The 25,127-nt window shown below is 42.3% G+C and overlaps 1 protein-coding gene across 4 annotated transcripts in view; it reads left to right on the top strand.

Moving 5' to 3' along the window:
* Window positions 1-24,744, top strand: part of PAX3 (paired box 3) — a 93,055-nt gene extending 68,311 nt beyond the window's left edge. Inside the window, exons 6-10 of one of the 4 annotated variants that reach the window (XM_036254252.1) lie at window positions 4,225-4,390; window positions 5,200-5,414; window positions 23,709-23,955; window positions 24,426-24,456; window positions 24,616-24,682. In XM_036254252.1, coding sequence (XP_036110145.1) covers window positions 4,225-4,390; window positions 5,200-5,414; window positions 23,709-23,955; window positions 24,426-24,456; window positions 24,616-24,682 — 726 coding nt within the window. Of the gene's footprint in view, window positions 1-4,224; window positions 4,391-5,199; window positions 5,415-23,708; window positions 23,956-24,425; window positions 24,537-24,615 lie in introns of those variants that run through there. The other 3 variants (XM_036254255.1, XM_036254253.1, XM_036254254.1) reach the window with 3 other exon arrangements.
* The last annotated feature ends 383 nt before the right edge of the window (window positions 24,745-25,127 follow it).

Genomic DNA, 25,127 nt, shown 5'->3' with positions numbered 1-25,127 from the left:
AAGTTAGATCACCTTTGAGGTGCACACCAAAAATGTGACCCAGTAATTTATGGATGGGCAAAATTAGGCTTACACCGTGGGACAATTAGCACTAATCCATGAAACTTGGAAGCAAATTTGACCTACGTCTCCATGCAAGCCAAACTGGCTTTCAGTGATTGGAGGTGTTATTAGGGCACTTTTCTGTTTGCTCATGGGCATAGGAGGCTTTGGCTACAGACCACAGAGTTAAGGAAACAGAGCAGGACTTCAATTCTTGAGTTTCTTAAGGTGACAATGAGACATTTTTACTTACTAGCTAACATTTATTGAACACTTAACATCTCTTAGGTATTCTCTTAAGGTCTTTGACTGCTCTGTCTCATCTAATTAGCAGACAGTCTTGTAAAATAGTTTTGTTTTTATTTCTCTCATTTAGCGGATTAAAAAACAGTCCCACAGCTAATAAGGAAATTGTCCAAATTGTCCAATTGTTCAAGAGGTAGTAAGAGGGGGCTGCAAGTCAACTTTTGCCTGCTTTACACTGAACTCATGTGAATAAAAAGTGTTACTATAGTTTTTAAAGTACTCAGTTTTCCCCCCAACTTATATTGTTGAGGATCTAAACAAATTGGTTTCTTATTTTACTGATGAAGAGAAAAATTTATGAAAATCTTTTTTCTTCTTTTGTAATGCCCTATGTCGCCCCCCCCCCCCCCTTCCCCAGTTACCATGATGTTATGGGGACCTTTCGGTCAATTTACATTTTGCTTCAAAAAAATCACTGGACCTAGCATTACTTCAGAAATGGATATAACAGTGATTTCCAAAGGCATGGGTATGACTTTGCGGAAGGGCCCTGCAGAGAGGCAGACGAGTAGGGAGAGCTCCAGGGGTCAGAGGAAGATGAGCCAGGCTGCCGGTCATCAAATGAGGCAAAAACTTCAAGGAAATGGCTTTCAGCTAAAGATGGGTGATAACAGTCCCCCAGGATAATTGTGCTTGGCTGGCTTGGGTATTTAAAATGAGGGTTATTTCAAGGGCAACTTCTTATTTTGTAATGCTTTCATTTTATTTATTTTTTAATTGATTTTTTTAGAGAGAAAGGAAGGGAGAGAGAGATAGAAACACTGACATGAGACAGAAACACCGATTGACTGCCACCCGGGCATGTGCCCTGACCTGGATTGAACTGGGACCTCTCAGTCCATGGGCCGATGCTTGATCCACTGAGCCACACTTGCCAGGCACAACTTTTTTTTTTTTTCCCTGTTAAAAATAGAAGAATGTCTTCTATGAGTGTGAAAGTATAAAGAAGACTACTTCCCAACTTACAACTTGAGTATATTTCCCCGGACGCTTCTTTGGGCAGACGCTAGGAGAGGCAGACGACTGGCAATGTCCAGATGGTAGCAGACTTGGTTAAATGGCCAGAGAGAGACAGGCTAGCCCTCAGGAAGCCCTGATTCCCTCGGAATAGCCCTCTGGATTATTTAGCACAAATTTAAAGTACGTGAAATTCCTCCTTTTTGCAAATTCTTGAACCTTCTGTTGAGGTTTGTTTTTCAGTAAAGATTTACTTTCCAATGATTTTTTTAAATCTTTCATTGTACTGTAAATAAAGAACTTTAAAATCCAACTCCTGTTGGGTTTACTCATGGTGTTCAATATTTTTTGTACCAGTTTGGAAAAATGAAAACAAAATCCCAGAAACCTCATATGCCTAGTCTTTTGGATTTGATTGTTTGAAGGCATTAGTACAGCATTACGATGTTTCTCCTAATTTATTATTTGAGAAAAGACATTTTTGATTAAAAAATTGGATTATGGAGGAGTTAGAATAAACTTAAATTGAAAGTAGGGTAAATTGCCCGGCCCGTGTGGCTCAGTGGTTGAGTGGTGACCCATGAACCAAGAAGCCACTAGTTTGATTCCCAGTCAGGACACATGCACAGGTTGTGGGCCAAATCCCCAGTGGGGGGCGTGCAGGAGGCGGCCAGTCAGTGTTCTCTCTCATTGATGTTTCCATCTCTCTCTCCCTCTCCTTTCCTCTCTCTCTCTCTAACATCAATAAAGAAAAAAGAAAGGGTAAATTGATGGGGTAATCAGGTTTAACCATCCACTGGATAAACCTAACTTGGTTTCCGTATCTAAAGCTGGCCGGAGGAAGCTGGCATCATACTCTGTTTAGGACTGAAGTGCAGGCTTCTGAGTTCTTCATAAGATATCCCACCAGTGCAACTGAGAACAGTCTGTCTGAATGAATAAAGTCACATCAGAACTATTGGAAATTCAGCTCTTCTTTCAGCGTAGTACACAAAGCTGGAGATCCACTGTATGTAGGTTAGTCTAGTTGGTGTGGGGGACCATGTCACCTGACCTGGTAGCCTTGTTAATCTCAAAGTTGTACAATATAAAACAAGGCCACAGTGTGTGGTACTATCCAGCGCTCTCAGCCGAGATCCTATGCCCCTAATTTTTTACCCTCAGCCTCCTAAGGTGAACCCAGCTTGTTCCAAATACTCCTCTGAAAACAGTTCTCTTACCTGATGCCTCTGGGAGTCGCAGATTTGCGTGAGAAAACAATTGACATGGGCCTCAGAGTGAGTGCTGTTCATGGCTCTGTTAACCTGGGTCTAATTCAATTATGTATCAACATAGGAAAATATTGACTTACCTTCTTTTTTTATTTGGAAACTTAAGGCATATTAAATTTTAGGGTTTTGAGGACGTTCAAACAGCTCTCCTTAACAGTATCTTGCAACATGCTCAGAGAAGACCTAACTCTTTTTCAGAACTTGGGTGAAGAGCAAAAGTTTAAGCTGATGCCTTGCAAAATATTTGCTAAATGGAGCTTTCTTGCTCCCCCAAAAGGAGAAATTCAACCTGCCATACTTTTAAAAAATTTATAAATTAAAAAGTTACAAATAAGTTGTATAACTGTTCACTTTGCCCTACAAGGAAATCAGGTCTTGTTTTTTCTTGGACATGCTGTCTCCCATATTATCACCCCCACTGGGAGCTGAAACTCTGTCTCCACTCTAAACTTTTCCCGATTCTCTGCATTTCCAACATGGAGCTTCTGACTCTAGTGAGCAATTATTCTGGTTTCCTTGATGACTCTGAATTCCATGAGGACAAGACTATAAACTGCCAGAGTGCAGGGAACCCATCTTTTCCTGTCATCTCATTCACCCCTTTATCCCTCTGACCCTGGGCACAATGCTTTCTCCAGAGTAAGTTCCCAATGAACGTTTGCTATAGGAATTAGCAAGTCTTTAATTGGTAGGCATTTTTTTCTCATTTTGGGGGCAACATCACATGTACACCTTGGAAGAATCAAAGTCCTGCATTTGAACTCTGCAGGTATAAGAGCTGGGTGAGATCATGGGGCCCATTGAACACCTTCTATTATAATTTCTCATTCATATTATAATTTTAGATATTCAATCACTTTCTTGCTCCTATTATTGCTCTTTCTCTCTAGCTACTAGTACAGAGTACTTGGGTGTTAAATTCCTTGAAGCCATTTTATTATATGACATCAAGCTTTTCTGAATGTACCTGGTTAGCGTAGTGCCTGGCACAGAATATTATAGGTGCTTCAAGCTGTTGTTGAAAGAAATAATAAGCTAAGTATTTAAGGGATCGCCTTAGGTAACATGCTTTCATTTCTTGAAATATTTACCTCCTTGGCATTCATTTCCACTATGATCAGTACAAATGTTTCACACTTTGAGAGGGATGGTAAAATGACTCCATTTAATATCTTGGTCAATTCATATGACCGTCCAGAGCTATGCCCACAATGGTCAGAGAAATACAAAGACAGACTGATAAGAATATAGAATACAAGGGTTGGCGTAATAAGCAAGTCCCAATGGGAACATACGTTGTGTGGAGGTCAGGGGCTCACGGATCCTCCCTAGAATACATGAAAGTGGGAGGGTGTAGGTGGTGACGGGGGGCTTCTGTTCTTCCCACCCTGCTCAGGCCTTCCTGCCCATGGTCATCACTGGATTTATGGGGACTCTGCAAGACCACAGAAGGTCCCTGAAGCTCCCTGTGAAACCTGCTATTTAACTCTCCCTTCTCCCCTGACAATACAACACAGAGGGTGGAGAGCTCTTACTTCTATTTGCCCTGTCAGTAAGGGGCCTTTAATCTGTTTTAGCATGAAAAATTCATTAAGAATGTACTATTACTTCATCAGCGAAGTCCTCAAATTCTAAATTAAATCCATAGGTCTGGTTCAGCAACCGCCGTGCACGATGGAGGAAGCAAGCTGGGGCTAATCAGCTGATGGCTTTCAACCATCTCATTCCGGGGGGGTTCCCCCCCACCGCCATGCCCACCCTGCCAACATACCAGCTGTCGGAGCCCTCGTACCAGCCCACTGCCATTCCACAAGGTATGGAGGACAGGAGACAAGACGGGCAAAGCTCTCCCTGCTGCTGGTTCTAAGGCAGCCTGGATGACACTGTTGCTGTTTGCATGTTAATGACGTCACATCAGGTTGTCCTGAATGTCCCCGCCACATTCCGGAAACAGTTTGTTCTGGGACATATCTGAATCTCTCCTATTTCAGTGTTTGAAAATGGAACAAAACAGTGAAACCAAACAGCCTTTCTGTAAAGAGATATGCCGTTTGCTTTTCTTCTGTTAACACTTTACCTCCACATTTGTACTCCAGGGTGAAATTAACTGACGTGCTATGATGGGTACTCAGTGCAGTAGTGATGGGGGGAAGGGAAGCTTTGATAAAGTCGTTGTTGGTTGGCACACAGAGGTGAATGGGATAAATAAGACAAGTTATTTTGGACTACGAAAGACAGCATTCTAGCCATTTGAAACTGTACTATTGCACTAATACTTAGGTGCTTTGAAAGTATGTTTCCTGATGAAATTTGAGACTTGCAACTCTTACATCGGTTAATTCTTATGTTGATTAATAACAGTCACTACCCACACCGTTAGTTAGCATTGTTCATGTGATTTCTGAATTCCTGTTCCGGGTGTGTGTGCCGTGCTATGTATATGAATAAGTTATGGACTTGCACACATGTGCGGAGATCATTCGCACAGTCAGAAACGCGGTTGGAGGTGAACACTCGGTGTGAGCGGCAGGCGCTCCCGAAGGCGGGGGGCCGTGTGCGTCTGCTGAGCGCTCTGTGCTGGCTTCCGAAGGAGCTTCATGGCTTCCTGTCTTCTTCTTTGCAGCCGTGTCGGATCCCAGCAGCACGGTTCACAGACCTCAGCCGCTTCCCCCGAGCACTGTCCACCAAAGCACTCTTCCTTCGAACCCGGACAGCAGCTCTGCCTACTGCCTCCCCAGCACCAGGCATGGATTTTCCAGCTATACAGACAGCTTTGTGCCTCCGTCCGGGCCCTCCAACCCCATGAACCCCGCCATTGGCAATGGCCTTTCACCTCAGGTCAGTCCGTGTTTCCAGACAGACGATGTGCTGTACACCAGAACCAAATAGTGGATTCCCTGAGGCGGTGCTATAATGAATTGCCAAATTTAAACCATAATGTATTCTTTATACAAGCCACATGATTTCAGTTTCCTAGTTTCCTTTCTCTCCAGCCTTCCTATGGGCTGTATCAAAAGTAGTAGCTTAGACTTAAAATTCAAGTGACCCATAATGCAATCATGGAGATTTTATGTTTATACAGAATCGTCAAGGTCTTTGTCATCCCTACTCCCATGGCCTTTGGGTAAAACAAAAAACTTACATACATTTAAAAACATGGTATTTGGTCAGCTGAGAGGGTTGTGAGCAAAAGCCACTAATAAAACACTAGATTTTATAAAACAATCCAGAGGAAGCAAACAAGTTGTGTGGGGAGAGATGCAGCTGATGAGTACAGAACTCTGGGCTAAATGAGTCGTAAATGCATGAATTAGGAGAATTACTGCTCTTTGGGAATATAGAGATATTTGAATGTCGTAATTGTTTTCCTAATTTGCATTGGACTATGAGCTTTTCTTGAGAGATCATATTAATAAATTGCCTTGATAATTGCGTGTCAGAGGGTTGGTTAAATTTCCTACATGTGGCATCTGTCTGGGGTTGACATTATTAGCAGTTGTTTAAATACAGATCGCTTGATTTTATTACAGAGCTCTAGGCCCAGGTGGTGAGGAGAGCAGCCAGCTAAATTTGGAGAAATGTCACAAAGAGGTGGCAATCTATAATTGCAATCGAGAATCTCTTCGGGGCTGAGAGTGAGAGTTTTAACAGCTTTATCTTTTCTTAACCCCCTTTTTCCTCTTGGTGGTTAGAAAAACACAGAGAAGCTCAGAGTGACACAAATGAAAAGTGAAAAGACAATTATAGTCAATTACACACTAATCAGTGACTATCACCGCTGCCTAAGCACCAAGAGGGCATTCTAATAGGCAGAAAATGAGATTTTAATGGCACAAAGGGTGGCCAAAATAACGACTCATATATCTTTGCCTTCTTCGTTTTCTTCCACTTGTGGTTTGCGTCTTGGGAGTGGGGTTCCCGGGCTCTGCACAACAGTGATAACTCTGAGCAGCTAAAAAGTTCAAAGCTGCCGGAGTTGAAAAGAATGAATAGTAAAGGCAATGAAATAAACATTTCTGCCTACAGGCAAAAGTTCATAAATCCTTTTTTTGTAACAGTAAATGTAATTAAGTCTCATAGATTCCTCTAGCACATTCTGGGATAAAAAATTAAAAAAAAAAAAAAAAAAAAAAGAGGTGCCTTTAAACCTCAATGGAAAATAACAACATGAAAACAATGAACGTGCTTCCTGCAGAACTCGGGTGCATTTAGTTTCCAAGTGCTGGCATTTATAAATGAGATTTTGCATGAAAATCGTGGCTTTCTGTTCACGGCTGCATCTTGAAAATGCCCAGATTTATAGCATAATAAGCGTCTCCCACAGTTCAGAAGTAACATCAGAGGTCGTTATCTCTGCAGTTGTTAATGCAAGTGGTTTTGGGCCATGGAAAAGCTTTTTATGAACATGATTTGGTTGAAAGTTTGAATGAAAGTAAACTTCAAGCCTAACTACTCCTGTAAAGTGAGACCCAGGATCGCCCCTGTGTTTCTTGGGGTTCCATCACAGTAAATAGAACGACACGAATCTGTGTTCCATCAGTGAGACTGCTAGTTTTGTGTTTTGTTTTTTTTATAATATCACCTTGTATGTTCTAATCAGTGTATTTTATTATATTATATAAGCATTACAAAAGTGGAATTATTAGCACGTGATCTTGAAACTGTTCATCTTTGATTTCCACGAAGCCTGGCTATGATTCCAGGGTTGGCAGTAGGGTGGGAAGTGTTCCAATATCGAGCCATGGAAAATTCCACAGGCAACTTTTCCCATATTTCCTTACTCTGTGCTTCCATATTATGTTAATTCCTGTCTTAAAGCATTGCAAATATCCAGGATATTTTGCATTTCTGCCTCCAACCACCGGTAGGAATCCAGGTTGTCTTAGCTCTGGTAGCATCCCCAAAGAATTAGAAAAGAGATGGATGCTATGAAGTTTCTTACTGCCTCACACGAAGTCGAGGAATGAAAGACAGCAAGTGGGTCAGCATCGTGTGAAACACCTCTGCAAAACGAGGGAGTAGAAAGCTTGGGAGTTAGAACTCAGATTTCTGTAGCTCTTGGGACGTCTCACGCCTCAGGAATGCCTCTGTTCAAGCAAGGGAGGAACACCCTACCTGCGACTGTCCGGCTTTATTAAGAATTTTATGAAAAAAATTTGAAGACGAAAGCCCGTGTCAAACAGCCTGGCGTACCTGTAGGAGAAAGGCCGGTGACCCTTCGGTCCCATTGCTCATTTTATCGAAGAGCTTATTAATACATCGGGCCACACATATGATATTAAAGTGAGATGAATGTTGTGATTACCATTCCTCTTTTCCCGTCACTCTTCTTCATCCTCTGCCCCTGTCCGGGCATCTGAGATGCAGACACATCAGCGGGGGCTCGGCGGGCCTGCTGCAGGTCAGGCTGACAGAGCGCTGGGACTAGAACCCGGGAGCCTTGCTACTGGTCTAGAGCTCGTCCATTTTAGTCCCTTCATAGCTGAATGAAGAGGAAGCAGATTTCATGAAAAATAGAGGCGGGGGCTGCAGTCCTATTTTAAAATCACTTAAAGAACTGATATGCATATATGCATAACCCATGGATACAGACAATAGTGCGGTAAAGGCTGGGGGTGAGGGGGAGCGGGGTGGAGGGGTCAGTGGGGAGAAAAGGGGAGACATCTGTAATACTTTCAACGATAAAAATAAATTTAAAAACAAAATCATTTAGTAGAAACTAGTTTTCTAAACTTCTTGGGGTTCAGGTTAATTTACACTCTTAGTGCTAATACACTCTACATTTTTTTCTGTTTTGTTTTATACACTTTTTCTATTTGTCTTCTGATTTCCACTAATAATCTGTATATTTCTGGTAGAAAATGAAAATACTTTTTAACAGGGCCTTTAGAGCTCTGGCTGGTTTGGCTCAGCGGTTAGAGCGTTGGCCCACAGCCCGAAGAGTTGCAGGTTCGATTCTGGTCAAGGACACATACCTCAATTGCGGTTTGGTCTCCAGCCCTGGTCAGGGTCATGCAGGAAGCAACCAATCGATGTGTCTCTCTCACATTGATATTTCTCTCTCCCCCTTCCACTCTATCTGAAGATAAATGGAAAAATATCAGGTGAGGATTTAAAAAAAAATTGAAAGTATAGAAAAACATTTACCCTGGGTAACCACTGTTAATATTTTTGCCTGTTGCTTTCTAGCTCTTTCTTTTGGGTCTTACACTCTTTAAAAAAGCATACCTGAGAGCCCTGGCCGGTTTGGCTCAGCGGTTAGAGCGTTGGCCTGCAGTCCAGAGAGACCCGGGTTCAGTTCCTGCTAAGAGCACGTACCTTGGTTGCAGTTTGTCTCCGGCCCTGGTTGGGTTGTGCGGGTGGCAGCCACTCGATGTGTCCCTTTCATGTCGATGTTTCTCTCTCTCTCTCCCTCTCTTTCCCTCCCACTCTATCTGAACAAAAAATGGAAAAATGTCCTCTGGTGAGGATAAAAAAAAAAAAGTATACCTGAGATAGTAGTTTATATAACTTTGCATCTTGTCTCTTCTCTATCTGTACATTTCATCATAGACCTTCCCCTCTTATTCATTTAAACACATCGGAGCTAACGTTGTTTGAGTCATTGTGATCGAGTCATTATAGATCTTTGCAGTAGAGGCTGTGTTAAAAACTATACGTGCATTTTATTTGACTTTTTTCCTCGTGTCATTGAAATTAACGGATTTTTTGCCATCCAAACTTTAAAATCATGAATTAGAATGTGTGGAAACTTTTGTACAGTGGGCTTTCTAGTTTTTTGTCGAGGGATGAACAGACACCTTGGGAGGCACTGTGTTTCTCTGTATGTGTGGACTGTAGTTGCTGTTTTTAGGGGGGTTTCTAACCTATCTGCCCCCTCAAGCAAAGGTCCTTTTAAAGCTTGGGATCAAAGTCATTGGCCACATGGTGTTTGTGGAGTGCCCTCAGTCCTTCGCCCAGGGAAGGTCTCAGCTTGGGGAGGGACAGGCTCGTGAAGCAGGGACTCGGGAAGGTGCACCTGCCCAGCTGCTGAGACCGGAGCAGCAATGCACAGACGTACACGACATTATAAGCCCAGAATATTGACGCAAGTTTTTAGAAATGTTCACATCTTTCCTCACGTTCTGAAAGGGTCTGTGCACTACCTGCTCTGGCAAGTTTGTCTTGTTCTGAGGCAACCAGTGACCACCGCGGGGCACAGTACCGCTTCCCTCATGGGAAACTGAGGCCCATGCCCGCAGTCCTAGAAATGACAGGGCAGTTATCACCCGGATTGAGAGCCAAATCCTTCTCTCTTCCCGTGGTTGCTAATTCTTCCGTGAACAGACGTTGCACACTCCGCTTGCTGCGGAAACAACGCCCCAGGAATATTCCATGGGCCCGGGCATGATCTCCAACCCGATTCTCCTGCAGGCCTGGCTGACAGGCTTCAGAACCGGGGTGTGGCTCCCCGTCCCTCCAAGACCGGATCTGTAGGGGAACTGGAGGAGACATTCCCAGTGATGGGTGAGGGACAGGGTAGGCTAGCGACCTCAGAACTTTCTGCTGTCTCTGAATTGTATTTTGTTTGAACTACAGAACTCTTTTAGGAGGCGGGGCTTATATAATGAATGACAGAACATCCTCTGGGAATGAAATCATTCAATTCGCTCTAGGGAGGGATTCCCGGGCAGTACCTGCCTTCTTTTGAAAGGTTGTGTTCTCTTGGTGTGAGACAATAGGGACAGGACCCCGGGAAAGGGACAATGTATGTTCCCTCCAAACCCAGATGGTCTGTTACCAGCATGTTGACTTGAAATATGGAATACTAAGGAAAGATCACCCCATGCTCAAGACTCGAGACTAATTAACATTCTTCTAATTAACTTGCTTTGCGAGAAACACTACTCGGACTGCTCCCTCACCTCCAAAACATACACAGCCAAATCCGACAAACAAGGACAATTACATTCACAACCTTTTACCGTTTCGCACCCAACCCCTCAACGGACTTCTACAAACGCGACAGTTTTCGGTGACAGCGTCTAATGATTTCTTGAGTGAGATACAGTATCGGCGGGTTACATGGTTTCCAGGAATCTTTTTAAAAATTGTTATAGAGTTTACAAAAACGGGCCGCTTGGCTACATTTAGGGTTCATCAACCATTGCAAATGATTCTTCAAATGTTTTGGGTTTGGTAAAACCTAAAACACATTTTGCCAAGTACTTTTCCTCCTTAATTTTTCAAACTGTGTATTTTAGGGAAAATTTGATCCATATGGTTTTGATTCATTTACTCATATCATTGACATTTTTTCTTTCTTACGGAGCCATTTGATATCCAAGAAGCTTTCCGAGCCTTTCTTACGTTCGTTTTAAGCATTTCCCTTCTTAAAAAGAGGAAGCCCTCTCTCCAGCCTCCGAGGCCATAAATTTTGAGTACTCTCCCAATTCAGCAATACTTAAAAATACATTTGGTATAAATCTGGGTTATTATGAACACATTTTATGTTTAGAGCAGATGGGTAGATTTTCATTTCTGGTTTATGAGTGAAACAAATGACAAAATAAGAAAATAGGCTTAAATTACAAAAAAAAAAAGTTTTTGTTTTAGAGAATGTTTAACTGTTGTTAATAAATCCCCATGGTAAGAGCTACACTTAGAAGCCTCATTTCAAAGTTAGTCCAGGTCTTGGGTAAGATGTAATTGAATAACCAGTACACCTGTCCTATTTCATGGATAATCTACTGAGGAAAGAAAAAGAAAATCTCATAAAGATTTGTGTACGAGGCTTGAAAATACTCTAATGTTTGCTCACCACTCAGCAACTCAAGAACAAAGAGTGGGTCTGCAGATCTCATCAAGTTTATCGACCATTCATCTGTTAAGTCTGGTTGAACCATCACAGCTTTGTGGGGATGAGACACGGTCTCGGAAATGAACTCAAGAAAGAGCGGGGACATCTTTATATTAACGAGATCGTGGTTCCTGGCAGAGACACCAGGATCATCTTTTGTTCTTATTCACATTTCACAAAAGAAAACCTTTAACTCAACCACCATTCCAGTCGCTTTTAAAGAATAATATTAAAACCGAGATTATTAGTGTGTAATGTATGTAAATTGCATATTTGGTGTCAGCTACGCTTATTAGGCAGCTTCTCCATTTCATACATATATGTATTAGACTGTTGTGGTTCCATTTCAAATTAGATTTCAATTGCTCAGCACAGTTTCTTTTGACAAACATTTGTTAATCCTGAAACTTATTAGGAGGAATCATTTAAGTGTTAATATGTATACACGAAACTCAAGACTGCTTTTTGATTTTGCTTGTCGTTTTTTCCCGACCACCGTGTGCACGATCATCTCAAATTCCTTTGCTGCCAGGCATGGTTGTGGTTCTTTGTCCATGGAAGGGTGGGGGCTGACTACACACCAGCTTGCTGGGTGCACGGGGTCTAGTCATATAGATTGGTTGTGATGGCTACTTTTCGGTTTCATATCCAGAGACCGTCTTTTTCACTGTGGCATAGTGATGCCTTGACCTTCTCTTGTGCTATTGAAACATGTCAAAGCAGTAAGATTTTCCCTGGTGGCAGGCTGGCTCCTGGACATTTTCTGGGCACGCATCCTGAAGCTACCTGGTGCCAGATTGGTTTCGTCCTTTTCACACAACAGTGGCAGGTCCTGTGTCCTCAGCCTACTTTTATCATCGTGCAGAACCCGGCAAACAGGTGGCCGGCCACCAGCCATTTCCCAACAGAACCACCTCCTTCCCTCCACACGTTCCAGAAATTCATCTGTGGAAGAAAAGGAGGGGTTTTGATGAGAGAGGTTGGTGGGGTGTCCAGCAGTGCTTGGACAGAGAGACAGTCCGTACAAGAACAGCAGCCTCTCCCAAGCTCAAGTCGCTTTCTGTTTGATCTCTGAAGCAGTTCACGAGCTCAAAACCAGGGCTGCAGAAGCCTGCCGTGTTTATGAAGCCTCCAGGATGTGTATGACCAGAAATAAGCCCATTTCAGCTATGCAGGAATAACCCTTGGCTAGTTGCATGTCTCCATTCTGCCATATTAGGTTTTCAGGATGTTCTCTCTGCGGTGCAAACAGTGCTGCTAATCTATTTGTTGAATCGATGCAGCCGGTAATGGACGTGGTGCCATTGGTTTTCCCCCAAGGCTGTGGTTGCTACTCTTGAAGACGATGAGGAGAGCCCTGGTTTATATCAGCTCTAGCCACAGTCTCTTCAGTTAGTTACAGATTTGGAGAATTGTGAGCAAAACAACTACTTGGCCAAAATCTCCTTTTTAGAGAAAAAGGAGGGAGCAGCACCAGTGATTGAATCTTACATCATATCACTGAAATGAACCACAAGAAAACCTTTCTTGCAGAATTAAATTTTTTTGGTATCCACTGAGTTGATTTAAATAGGAACTCCGTCAGCTAGTTTCTCCTCCTGTACATTGGACAAATAAAATGCAACAACCCCATCCTTTTTAGGTCCATTTGAATTCCTTTAGCCATTGAGGAGAAAAAAATTGTGATTGCTTGCTCTATAACTAAGCTCCTAGAATACAAGTTTTTCTTAGTGCTCAATAATACACTCTGAAGCTGTGCTGGGTTCTAGTATGAGGCCAGTGGTCTGAATCAACCCTTTATATGGGGTTGGAATGCAATGTAAAGCTTTTAATTTATTACTGCATTTGCAAAATGGCAATATCTACAGAAATCTGAATACTTGCATATTTATTCAATTAGGGGCTGAATGTGTGCTTTGTACTGCAGACCCTGAAGACTGGATTCAGTCATTACTTGGGTACTATTTTTTTTTTTTTTTATTTCCCCTAAAGAATCAGTCTTTGCAAAACAGTCTGGGTTTCATCAGAGGTGTGTATTTTTCAATGTACAGTATAATATTTAAAAATTACTCTTGATGTTTTGCTAGAAATCAGTAAACTAGAATTTGGAAGATCAGTGATTGCGTTGTCCCTGCCGATCAATGGGAAAGGTGGCGGACCGGGAGAACCTCGGGACGGTGCACGTTGGAGAATCACAGGGTAGCGTTTCTAGCTTGAAGGAACATTTCTTAGCTGTGAGATGACAGTGCAGCTAGTCCTCAACACCAAACCAGTGGAGGAGGCAGGCATTATTTAAAGAAATCGTTATATATTTTTTCTCATAAAATACCGTCTTATTTTGTGCGGCTGGTGTTAAAAATTGAATTAAACTATTGCATGTGTTCTGAGATTGAAAAGCCCTTCACAGCTCTGCTCTTTCACTTATATGACTCCACAGGAAAATTTCTAGTTCAATATTAACCCTTCTATAAGTCTTCCAGGCAGAATTTCTTGTTTTAGCCTCTGTTGATGTCCTATTACTGTGTTTATAACTTGTGAAAACACATACCACACTGTATTATAAAGTACACATTTCTCTGTTGACTCTGAGCTTCTAGAGGCATGGTACTAGGTCATCACCACTTTTGAACACCCCCAAACCAAACAATGTCTCATAATAGATGCTTGTTCTCCCAAGTGGGCTCATTGGAACAGTAGTTTGGGGGAAAAGAACTCTGAATCAACAAGGTGGTAGATGTCACAAATTATGCCTCTTTCTCTTTTAGGGTCTCGGTATACATTAGCCTACTGAGTGCTCTGACAAGGCGTGCAGTGTGGAAATGTTTGTGTAGCTCGGAGTTTTCTGATTGAACTATGGAACCTTTTGTTATGTATCAAGCTACCAAGTTTTGAGGAACATTTCCTAGGACATGTTGCATGAAAGAAAAGACACCCCACTCATGATTTGTCCATTTCTGAAATGGTTCCCTTGATTTTTGGCACAAGTGAATGTTTCTTCTATTAAATATCTGATGTTATCATCTGCTCCAACGCATAGTCATCCCTCTGCGTAACAACTTAGCAGGAAAGAGTCATTTTAAAGAAGAAGCTGTAAACTGCTTAATAATGTCTATTTAGATAAGGCAGATAAGGGAGTAAAGGAGAGAAAGACAATCCCCGTTTAGTGAATCGATAGCAGTGTGGGGTATAACTCATCCATCTAAATAAGAAGCTCCGAGGTCAAAGGCACTGGATTCCAATGCTCATCAGCCCCTTACTAGCTGTGTGACTTCAGACACGTTAAACCATCTCAGCTTCTGTGTCATCTTCTTGTTCAACTTGGAAGATATTACAAAAGAATTGTTCTGTAGAGCCATGCTGAGAAACACAGGACCTAGAAAGTTTAAATAAAGTAATAATACTGTTTTATTTCAGTTTATTTAAAAATATCATGTGAACCTCTGACAAAAATATATATATATACTTTTGTTTGTCCCTGACAAAGAGCAAATGTGGAAACTGAGTAATATCGAAAAAAGGCATTTTCTTGGGGGACCAAAGTATTTTTGGGTACTTTTCCACTTAGACATTTTAAAGAACTAAGGACTCAAAATGTATGCATTCAGAATGCAGTAATTGTTATGTGCCTGAGATATGATAGTCCCCAGAAATGCAATGTACAAAAATTGGTTTTGCTTGAGTGATTCAGATCAAAATAACGTGAGAATCCACTGCAGTGAAAACAAGAGGCAACAGTCCTTCATCCCAGGGGGCTAAATGTGGGGAGGAGAGAGGCTTATTTTATTTATTGTTTTCTTTTCCTATATCTTGTTTTGATTTATTGAAATATAGTATCACATGCATGCATTTAAAAAATGTGCAGCCCAGCTCCTCCGATACTGGATTCTGAGTTAATTGGGACCGTGACTTTCCTCGAAGGCAGGAGAATCTGAGGACTCTCTCACCAGCAAAGGATAAAAGTAGCTAAAACAACAGCTACAACGGAAAGTTTTAGAAAGTAAGGGGCAATCTAAGTAATTTAGAGTTAATCGATTGGGAAGCATTCCTTTAATCCCAAAGACTCTGTTTTGTCTGATCTGTAGGAGCTGACCTAATTTCTATAGATCAGAGACCGATGCCAGTGGCTTCCCTCTCGTTGCCCACTGAGAATTGCCTGGGCAGTAGGGGGCATAGCTACCACCCAGTTCATGATGGAAGACAGAAGTACGTTCTCTCTCTCTCTCTCTCTTTTTGGTACCAAATTACTTTATTTGAAGGAATGGTACAAATGAAAAGATGTAAGTGGATGATTTGGTACAAGTTATAGAAAAGGTAAAGGTAACTCCAACATGCACGTTCTGCTTTGGTGACCAGGGAACTCACCCCCGTGGCTATGGGAAGCCAGCCTAAGGCTTAGCTCTCGTCACTGTCTCCCAGGGTGTGCTTGTCAAAGAGATGCTCTGTCCTGCCAGATTCAGGGGCCCCCATTCTGCACAAGTTGGTTACGTGGTCACCCAGTTCTTTGATGGATTTCACCTGCTCATTCAGGTAGTGAGTTTCAAAGAAGTCACACAAGTGAGGGTTATTTTTGTCAGTGGTCACTTTGTGCAAATCCAGTAGTGACTGATTCACACTTTTTTCCAAGTGTAATGGACACTCCATCACATTCAGCCCATTCTCCCAGTCGTCACGGTCTAGTTTCTTGATATCCTGGAGGAAGATTCGGCCACCTCGTTGGTTCTGCAGCTTCATCAGTTTCTCAGCATGTTCCCTCTCTTCATGAGATTGGTGAAGAAAATATTTGGCAAAGTTCTTCAAAGCCACATCATCGCGGTCAGAGTAGTGAGACAGGGACAGGTAGACGGAGGAGGTGCAGAGCTCCAGGTAGACCTGGGGTGGATGGCGGCCTCGGAGTGCTGAGGGTAGCGCTGGCGCCTGCGAGGTGGACGCGGTGGACGTCATGGTGGGCAGCGAAGGACAGGTGGCTGTGTGACGCTGGAGCACGGGCCTTGGGGATGTCCGAGGCGCTGTGAGGAGGTGGCCGAAGGCTGGATCAGGTGGCTGGGGGGGATGGTCGAGCTCCGGGTTCCCTCCAAGCACTGTTGAAGCAGGAAACCACAGCGACTCTCCGCAAAGACTGTCAGTACATTCTTTTTTAAAAACGTTTTCATTGATTTTTTTGAGAGAGAGAGAGAGAGAAACATCAATTGGTTGCCTCCCACACACACCCTGACTGGGGATCGAACCCACAACCTGGGTATGTGCCCTGACCAGGAATAGAACCAGTGACCTTTCGGTGCACGGGAGGACACAATCAACTGAGCCACACTGGCCAGGGTGACACAAGTACCTTTTCAAGTGGAAAAGCAACACATCTTTATTGGTCTGGTGCCCCTGGAATCGGGGAAGGGAAGGAATTAAGGTAGATAGGATTGCAGCTCAGCAGGCGTAGCTTCTGGTTCTTGGAAGACTGTATGCTCAGATGTTGACCCAAATCTGTTGAGGTGCTGCGTGTTTCCATGCATCAGAAATGAATGCTTATTCTTCTTACCACAAAGCCTGTGAAACCGACCAGAAAATATTCCCTATAGGATATGTTCCTTCTTGACAGCTACCCATGACATCAGTATCGCTTGGTCTGTTCAGTGGGCTCTTTTCTCTGTCCTGAGGACATATCTTCCTTCACATGAAGAGAAGGACAGGGATGCTTCTCTTCTGAAGTCTTCAGGCATTTAGTAGGTGGAATGCTATGATTTGGACTTTGGGCAGCCACAGACTTATCTGCCTCCTCCACACCTGGTCTGGAAGGAAGAAAACAATGTCCTTGTTGAGCTGGTGACTGTGTTCCTCCCTTAGTACACTGGAATGTCTGCCCTTCCTGTTGTTAGATTTTGGGTGGAGGGACATTTGAGGGGAATGGGAATATAGGGGAGCCTAATATCCCACTGGTTCTGAGGGGCAGACTTGAGTCCCTTCTTTCTTATAGGCAATGTAGATTTCCAGTTCATTATAAGGATTTTTTCTTTCTTTCTTTTTTTGGTGAATTGCAAAGAGGGCTGGGCAGTTAAGGTCCAGCAAGGTTTGTGTTTATGAATGGCTAGCAGCGGGAATGAGCCTTGCATTTCCTTGAATGCAGGTTTAGTTCATGGGCAATTAGAGATCAAGTTTTAAATGCCATCTCACTGAAGCATTGTGGGAAGCCCAAGCCCAGAGCTTTTCCCTCTTTATATTTGTAATTTTAGGTCCCAACGGGTCAATTAATAGTTAACAAACGTGTCCTGAAGTCGTCATGAAGTTAAACCAAGATATATGTTTGATTTTCCACAGTCAAGTTTTCCGACAGATTCTTGAAACGATGATAGGTTTGGGTGCTGCCCTTTAAGAGCGCTACTGTGGTTGTGAGAAATGTCCTGAACCCAGAAGCGTGAACAGCAGGTAATGTCATTCCTCCCAGAAAGAGTTTGAGCCTCTGTGTTAAGTGATGGATGAGGGTATCTGACCCACATCTGTTCTGCATTAGAATGGAACATTGCCCTGAGATCCTTAGGAGCATTTGTCAAGAGTCCCTGGACAGAGCTTCTGTAAATTACATGCTGCAAATGTGTCAGGGTCAGATAAGAGGATATCATTAACTCCCCCAAGTTTACTCAGGGTTCTGTCAGTCCATCTCACTGTGCTAACAGCCAACAATTTTCCTTGAGCTGTTTTGTTATATTTTTCATTCATAGAAGAAGAAAAAAATGTCGGCTGTACCCTCCACCCCCAATATTGCACATGTTCTTTTCCCATAAATCATATTAATTGTAGACATGGTCACAAAGCATATTAAATGCAGGCATGCGTAAATGAATTAAAACATATGAGAATTTTATTACGGCCCATGGTGGGTCTAACATAGTCAAATGCCAAATGTTTTAACTGGCATACTTTTTCATTTAGGTGAAATCAGCTTTTTCTTGATGGGCTTTATTTTATTGATAATAGATGGATATAAGATGATTCTTCATTATGAGCTAGAGGTAAACTACATATTTTGTACATATTTTGTATATATGTCTGTATGCATGTGTGTGTGTGTGTGTGTGCATTTTGCATACCTTTTCTATGCTAATTCTTTGCCTATATTTATATCTTAGGCATCAGTTCCTAAAGAATAGTGCTATCAATTTAACGGCTTAGCTCTGTTGAGAAATAGGTATTCTAAACAATTGATAAAATAGAAGTTGTCCTCTAAGTGGTCACAGGACTAGAGATGAAAGCATATGTGTTACTTAGAGTTTAATTAAGACAGGACTTACTGTGCTCTTCATAAATAAAACTTGAAAATATATGCAACATCTGAAACACACTTGTCTGGTACTCATACTCTTTCATCATGCATTAAACATAGCTACTTGTAAAATGTGAGCTAGTGATTTAAAAAAAAAAATAAGGGTGTGTTTAGCTGGACATTTTGTAGTCACTGGGTTTCTCTCTGGTTAGGTAAAGGTCACCATGCCCTTCCCCTAACTCTGGTCTGGGTGAGAAGGTCACCGACTTACCTTAAGAGAAACTTCTGCCTTTAGGCGACTTCCCTCTTCTGGCTTTCAAACCGACAGGGCCAAAAATCTAATTATTTAGATGCTAATCAACTGCAGGATCATTCCTAAGGCATTCGAATCTGAAGACCACGTTTTCTGGAGAGTCTCCGCTGTTCAAGGGTAACTTTTCAGCCGGGAAGATGCAGTTGCTGAGATTTAACCATTGACTTCGTGAGCACCCTTATCGGCAAAAATCAGTTTTGGTTCTGGAAATAAATTACAGAATTTGGACAACCAAATTAAAAATGTATTTTGTCAGGAAACTTTGGAGGGATGAGTAGAAGGTTTAAAAAAAACCTTGACATCAAACAAAGCTGTTATTCACAATGGTCTTCTAAAATCAACTACATGTATGATATTAAATGTTAAGTCAGAAGAACATCTGGTGACTTAAGAACAAAATAAATGAAGAGAGAGAGAGAGAGAAAGGAAGAAAGAAAGAAAGAAAAAAAAGAAAAAGGAAGAAAGAAAAAAGAAAGAAAGAAAGGACACGAACCAGGATTTCTACCAACAACGACAAAAAAAAGGAGAAGTGGCTGGGTGTACACCATAATTTGCTAAATCATTTTAGATTTCTGATTAGCCCCGAGTACTCTCAACTGAAGGCGAACCGTAATGCGTACGCCAAGACAAATATTTTTCAGACGCATTGTTTAAATGTAACTTTTAATTTGGCCCAATAGTTTTTATCTTTTACATTTAATCTTAACAAAAGGAAAATTAATTCAAGAGAAATGTGGCATGAAGCAATGGTAAAGAGTTAGCTTTCCCTGAACCATACAATCTTCCAATCAAGATATAAATAACCTAGTTGGAATTCTGAAACCTGAGAATGAGTTTAAGGAGATCTTCAGGAAATGTCTCTAATAATGCAGATGACCAAGGAGTTGGCCAGAAAAGATCAGCTTTGATTCTAAGACTTGGGATTGGTTTGTAAAGTTTCTCCATCAAACAATTTCGAATCGGTGTCTGGGAAATGGTTTTGGAGGTAACAATTGAGAGATACCCTTAGTTGATTTTTTTTCAGATGCCTCACCTAGGAACTGTACTCAATTCAAAGTGAAAACTAAGCCCTTCTCCATGTTCCTTTCCCAAAGGACAGAACTGAGGTTTTCATGAAAGGACAACCCTTTTCCTGGTCCTTGTGTCTCATGGATTTTTCTGTCATTGACTAAGTGGTCCGTGTTCTGTAGACAGAATTGAGTAGCCCTGAGTATATTTCTTTTTCTTTGAAATCGTTTGTGAAATTCGGGCAACTGTGTTCCCCCCAGCCCAAATTAAAAAAAAAAAAAAAAAAAAAAATCAGGCAAAAATGCCATCTCCTGTAGTAGAAATAACTTACTAATGGTTTATGGGGGGACGGGTGTGGAGAGACATACTTTGCAACAAATTAAGATTTCGTTTTATGTTTTGAATTACAATTGCTGTAGGAAAAGCATATAGAAAAGAAATCCTGACAATACTCTAAAAGAGAAAATACGGCTGGAAGACATTCCATGATCTTATTGAGGGAGTTCCAAGGAGTTTGCTTACCATCTTCCTGTGCAGCAGAAAGAAATTTTCATAGCTTCCCTTGAACCACATGAAATACCAAATAGCTTTGAAGGAAATGTACATAAAACTGAAAGGGGACCCTTCCACAGAGATTTGAGGTTTTAAATTATGTTAGGGGAAAGTAATGTATTTTGTATTTATATATTCACTATTTTTTTTTAACAGAGATTTCACTTTTAATTTTTAAATAACAAGCTATTAAAATATGTATATTTTTCAAGGCTTGTCCATGTGAAATACTGAAAGGCACTGAGTTAGTTATAATTATGTATTAATTTTAATTTCAAACCAGACGTAGGAGAAATTGAGTGCATCTTTGCCTGTCCTCATACAGTTCCTGAGAAACGAGTCACAAGTGCAATGCGTGACAATCGCTGTGGAATAAGAGTTTGTGGGAGAGTGTCTGTTTCTCGGGCTCTATCAGGGAAGTCAAAGGGGCCAGAGATAATTGGTCTCTGGTCCTCTTAATGTCTCGCCATTAGCCACTGCAAGTATTGGGCTACTGAGCTAAAGCCGTTGCAAAAGCGCAAGCTGTCACTAAGCTTTCCATTGTGACAGGTGGCAATCCTGGTGGAAGACCCAGCAAACTTCTGTTCGGTGTCCGTCCTTCCTGACTGGGTCAGGCTCTGGATGTCTTCACGGCACTGTGCCCGACAATCTTTGAGTAACTGTCTTTTTGTTGCCCTAGAATATGGCTCTGGCAGATATCTCCATCCTTCCAGCAGACATATTTCAAGGTCTCAGATGTAAATCCTGTCCTACTGTTCTTTTTTTGTAAGTTAGCAACTGCAAAAAGTTGCTCCATGACATCGTAAGCTGAATTTTGCCTACAGGAAGGACTCATTTCTTCATTTAGAATCTTCATGGTTGGTTTTTCCCCCCATGGTCAAAGTTATTGCTGCCTTCAAAGCTATGCAAACAAGAAATGTAGGGCAGAGGATTAAAAAAAGTTTATCACAAACATGTACATATAGCTCTTGGGAGAGTGTGCATGTTTTGAATAAAATCTGCTTTTCTCTCCAACTATAACTGTATGTAGAGTGTTCCATTTCTTCCTTAAAGCGACATACCGCGGACTGACTTTCAAGTCTATGTCTTCATGACGGATGCTTGAGAGCCCAGACTCGAGTGGCGGCCCCTTCTTCTGGATCTGCGACGCCTCGGGATTCTTGCTTTCTTCTGTGATTTTCATTTCCCCCAAATCACTGATAAAACAAAACTATGCTCTGTTGCATATGATGGTTTTTTGGAATATACGTAATTTTTAGAGATTTTATAAAAGATATTTCACTACGTAGCTCAAGAAAAATCTAGGAATGGCTTTAAAAAGTTGGATACTACAAAGAAGTGGAGATGGGTAATGCATAGAAGATGCCCTCCCTCCCTCCCTCCCTCCCTCCCTCCCTCCCTCCCTCCCTCCCTCCCTCCCTCCTTCTTTCTCTCTCTCTCTCTCTCTTTCTTTCTTTCTTTCTTTCTTTCTTTCTTTCTTTCTTTCTCTCTTTCTTTCTCTCTTTCTTTCTCTCTTTCTTTCTTTCTCTCTTCCTTCTTTGTCTCTCTCTCATCCCTTGGGGTTAATTGAAAGTGGATTAGTCTAAAGCTTTATTTCAAGAAGATTTTGTTTAGCTATGAGGATTATGCATACTCTTCCCAAAGGGGTTGTGGCCTCATTGTTTTGGGGAATCTAATTTCGGATGCTTTCTGGGATGCGAGACCAGCTCCCCCACCTTGCTGGAACCCCTAGATCCCAGCGCCTATGGCCTGGATTTTCTTGGAGGTTAGCACAAGGCCTAGAGTCGGGCATTGGGTTTCATCGCTGCCCCCCTTCCTGCTCTCCTGTGTACACTGTAAGCTTCGTGTCCTTCAAACATCGTGAAACGCAACAGGAGTATCACGGCGGTGCTGTGCCATCGTGGGCCCTGCATTGACGCGCTTTGTGAGCAGGTGGTATTTTGTAAGCACACAAGGCTCGTCACCCAGCAGTCAAGGTTTTCTGCAATTGCTTTCCGAGCCCTGCCACTGAGTCGTATGAACTTGAGAAAAATCACTTCCTCTCTCATGTGATAGGTTTCCAGCTGCAAAATTAATTATCCACTTACTTCTGAAACAAGATGTTGCAAGGGTCAGCGAGCTTGAGTTTGTGAAACATGTCACTGTGCTAATCTGAAAGCTGTTCTGTTATCACAGGTTTTTTTTTTTTTTTTTTTTTTTTTTTTAAGTTCTCTTGCTCTTTAAGGTTATTTACAAAAACTGTGTGGACTTTTAATAACATGTTTGCAATTCAGGCTTTTCATTTAACACTTATTTATATAAAATGTTAGTTTAAAGAGGAAATGGAAGAATAAACAATGGAAGCAGTTAATTGGAGAATCATTTACCCTTCCTTCTTCTTTCCTCCCCTTTTCCTCCCTTCTCTCTTCCCTCCCTCCCTCCCTTTCTTCCTTCTTCCTTTCCTAATAGGTTCTAGACACTCTGTTAGGTGCTGGGCATATAAAGCTTAGTAGGTTACTCCCCTCAAGTCGCTCACAATTCGATGTAGGTGACGGAAGTGATGCGTTCCCGGCGTGGGGTGGGGGGTGAGGCGAGAAAGTCCAAGGAAGCATTGGGGGTGGAGAAGTTATTTCCAGTTACTGAAAGACACACAAGATAGGGAGGAACTCTTTTGAGAGAGACTACTTTGAGAAAAGACACAGAGGTCTCAAAATACAGGAGAAAAATTTGATTTGAATTTGTTTACCTTTAAAGAAATATAAGCAAATTCCTGTTTAAAAATCACACGTGAAACAGATGTAACATATGGTCAGATGTGAACAGATCTAACTTCTCCCTGCTCCGTCCCCGGGTCCCCACGTCATGTGGCTCTCCTTCCTTTCGCCTTTGAAATCCCTGTCCGATTTTATCACTCGGGGCATGGTAAACCCTCCCCCCTTCTCCTTTCTTCTTCTCCTTTTCCCTTCCTCCCCCCTCCCCTCCCCTTCCTCTGAGCCTGCAGTCAGATGTTATCACTGGGCATGAGGTAATACCCCTGTCACTGTGACTTGAGGTCAGCATCTTCCGGACAGCTCTTAAAGAGTAGATTTCCAAAGAAATAAACGTGGGGCTTTTCCTGTCGTCTGTCAGCTATAGGCTATGATCTGGTCCTCCTCACAGCCTCACATCTTCCTAATCTGCCTCTTGCTTTAGGTAATGGGACTCCTGACCAACCACGGCGGGGTGCCCCATCAGCCCCAGACCGACTACGCTCTCTCGCCTCTCACTGGGGGCCTGGAACCTACCACCACGGTGTCGGCCAGCTGCAGTCAGAGACTAGACCACATGAAGAGCTTGGACAGCCTGCCAACATCTCAGTCCTACTGTCCACCCACCTACAGTACCACAGGCTACAGTATGGACCCTGTCACAGGCTACCAGTATGGGCAGTATGGACAAAGTAAGCCTTGGACTTTCTAGAGGGGTATTTACTTCTGGAGTAAAACCTTCCATCTCTTCCTTAAGACAGGGGAGGTGGCGGCCCGATTCAGCCTTGCATCCCAGGATCAACTTGGTGGCAGGGCCGGCTGATTGTTCCAGCAAGAACGCGCTTGTATAATTATTTTCTTAACGGATGTCAACAACATCTTGCGGTTATTAATTGCTGAGATGTGAAACCCGATTGCCACTAGGTACAACACAAGGGTTGGCCCAAATGAAATAACCCCTGGCATTAGAAACACATGTTCTTAATGAGGTCAAATCCCAAAGACACAGAGTTGTGTCAAACTTGTCTCAGGAATAAAAATATTAGTCTCGATCCTTTGATACCGCGGTATTAAATATGACATTGTCAGCCTGTAGCTGATTTTGCCCCGTGCCGTGAATTGTCCCAGCATGACCTAAAAAGCTGTGTGTATTTCCTCACAGGTGCCTTTCATTATCTCAAGCCAGATATCGCGTAAGTGGACTGTCCCCTCGGAGCTCAAACTGGCCCTGTTTCCGGCCTCCACAGTCGAGACATGAAGAATCTTCTCAGAAAAAAAAAAAAAAATCACCCTCTTGGGGGGCAGTCTCGACAAGAGACAAAGGAGGATGATTGATTTTCTTTCTCCAGTAGTTGGTTTCAAATTCTTTTGAACATGCTGGACAAGAGCCGTGGAGAAAAGGAAGACCCAGGACGATAAAGACGAATGCAACATTTAAGGCAGCGATTTAGCATGGCCACAGATCAAATCTCCCCTCTTCAGTGCTGACGATCAAGGAGCTAAAACATTCCATTTGTGTGTGTGTGCGTGTGCGTGCGTGTGTGTGTGTGTGTGTGTGAGAGAGAGAGAGAGAGAGAGAGAGAGAGAGAGAGGTTTGTCTGGACTGGTTCGGGCAAGCAGAATGTTCTAAGACATAGTCGGAGAATTCTCTAAAGTATAACATGATCGATGTCCAATGCTGACCCATCTACACCTTTTAAACTGCTCACTGAATGAAGCAGGAATGGAGGAATCCTTGACTTTTACACACTGGAAATTGATATAAAAATAAATGCCACCTTTTTTTTTTTTTTAGAAAGTTAGACTAGATGTAAAGGACCTCCCGAATAAATTATTTGTTATCTCATCCTTACTTGTACTTCAG

The sequence above is a fragment of the Molossus molossus genome, unplaced genomic scaffold (assembly GCF_014108415.1).
Source record: "Molossus molossus isolate mMolMol1 unplaced genomic scaffold, mMolMol1.p scaffold_m16_p_11, whole genome shotgun sequence".
NCBI classification, from domain to species: Eukaryota; Metazoa; Chordata; class Mammalia; order Chiroptera; family Molossidae; genus Molossus; species Molossus molossus.
The sequence above is the reverse complement of the archived record's forward strand: the minus strand, read 5'-3'. Positions and strand labels throughout refer to the sequence as shown.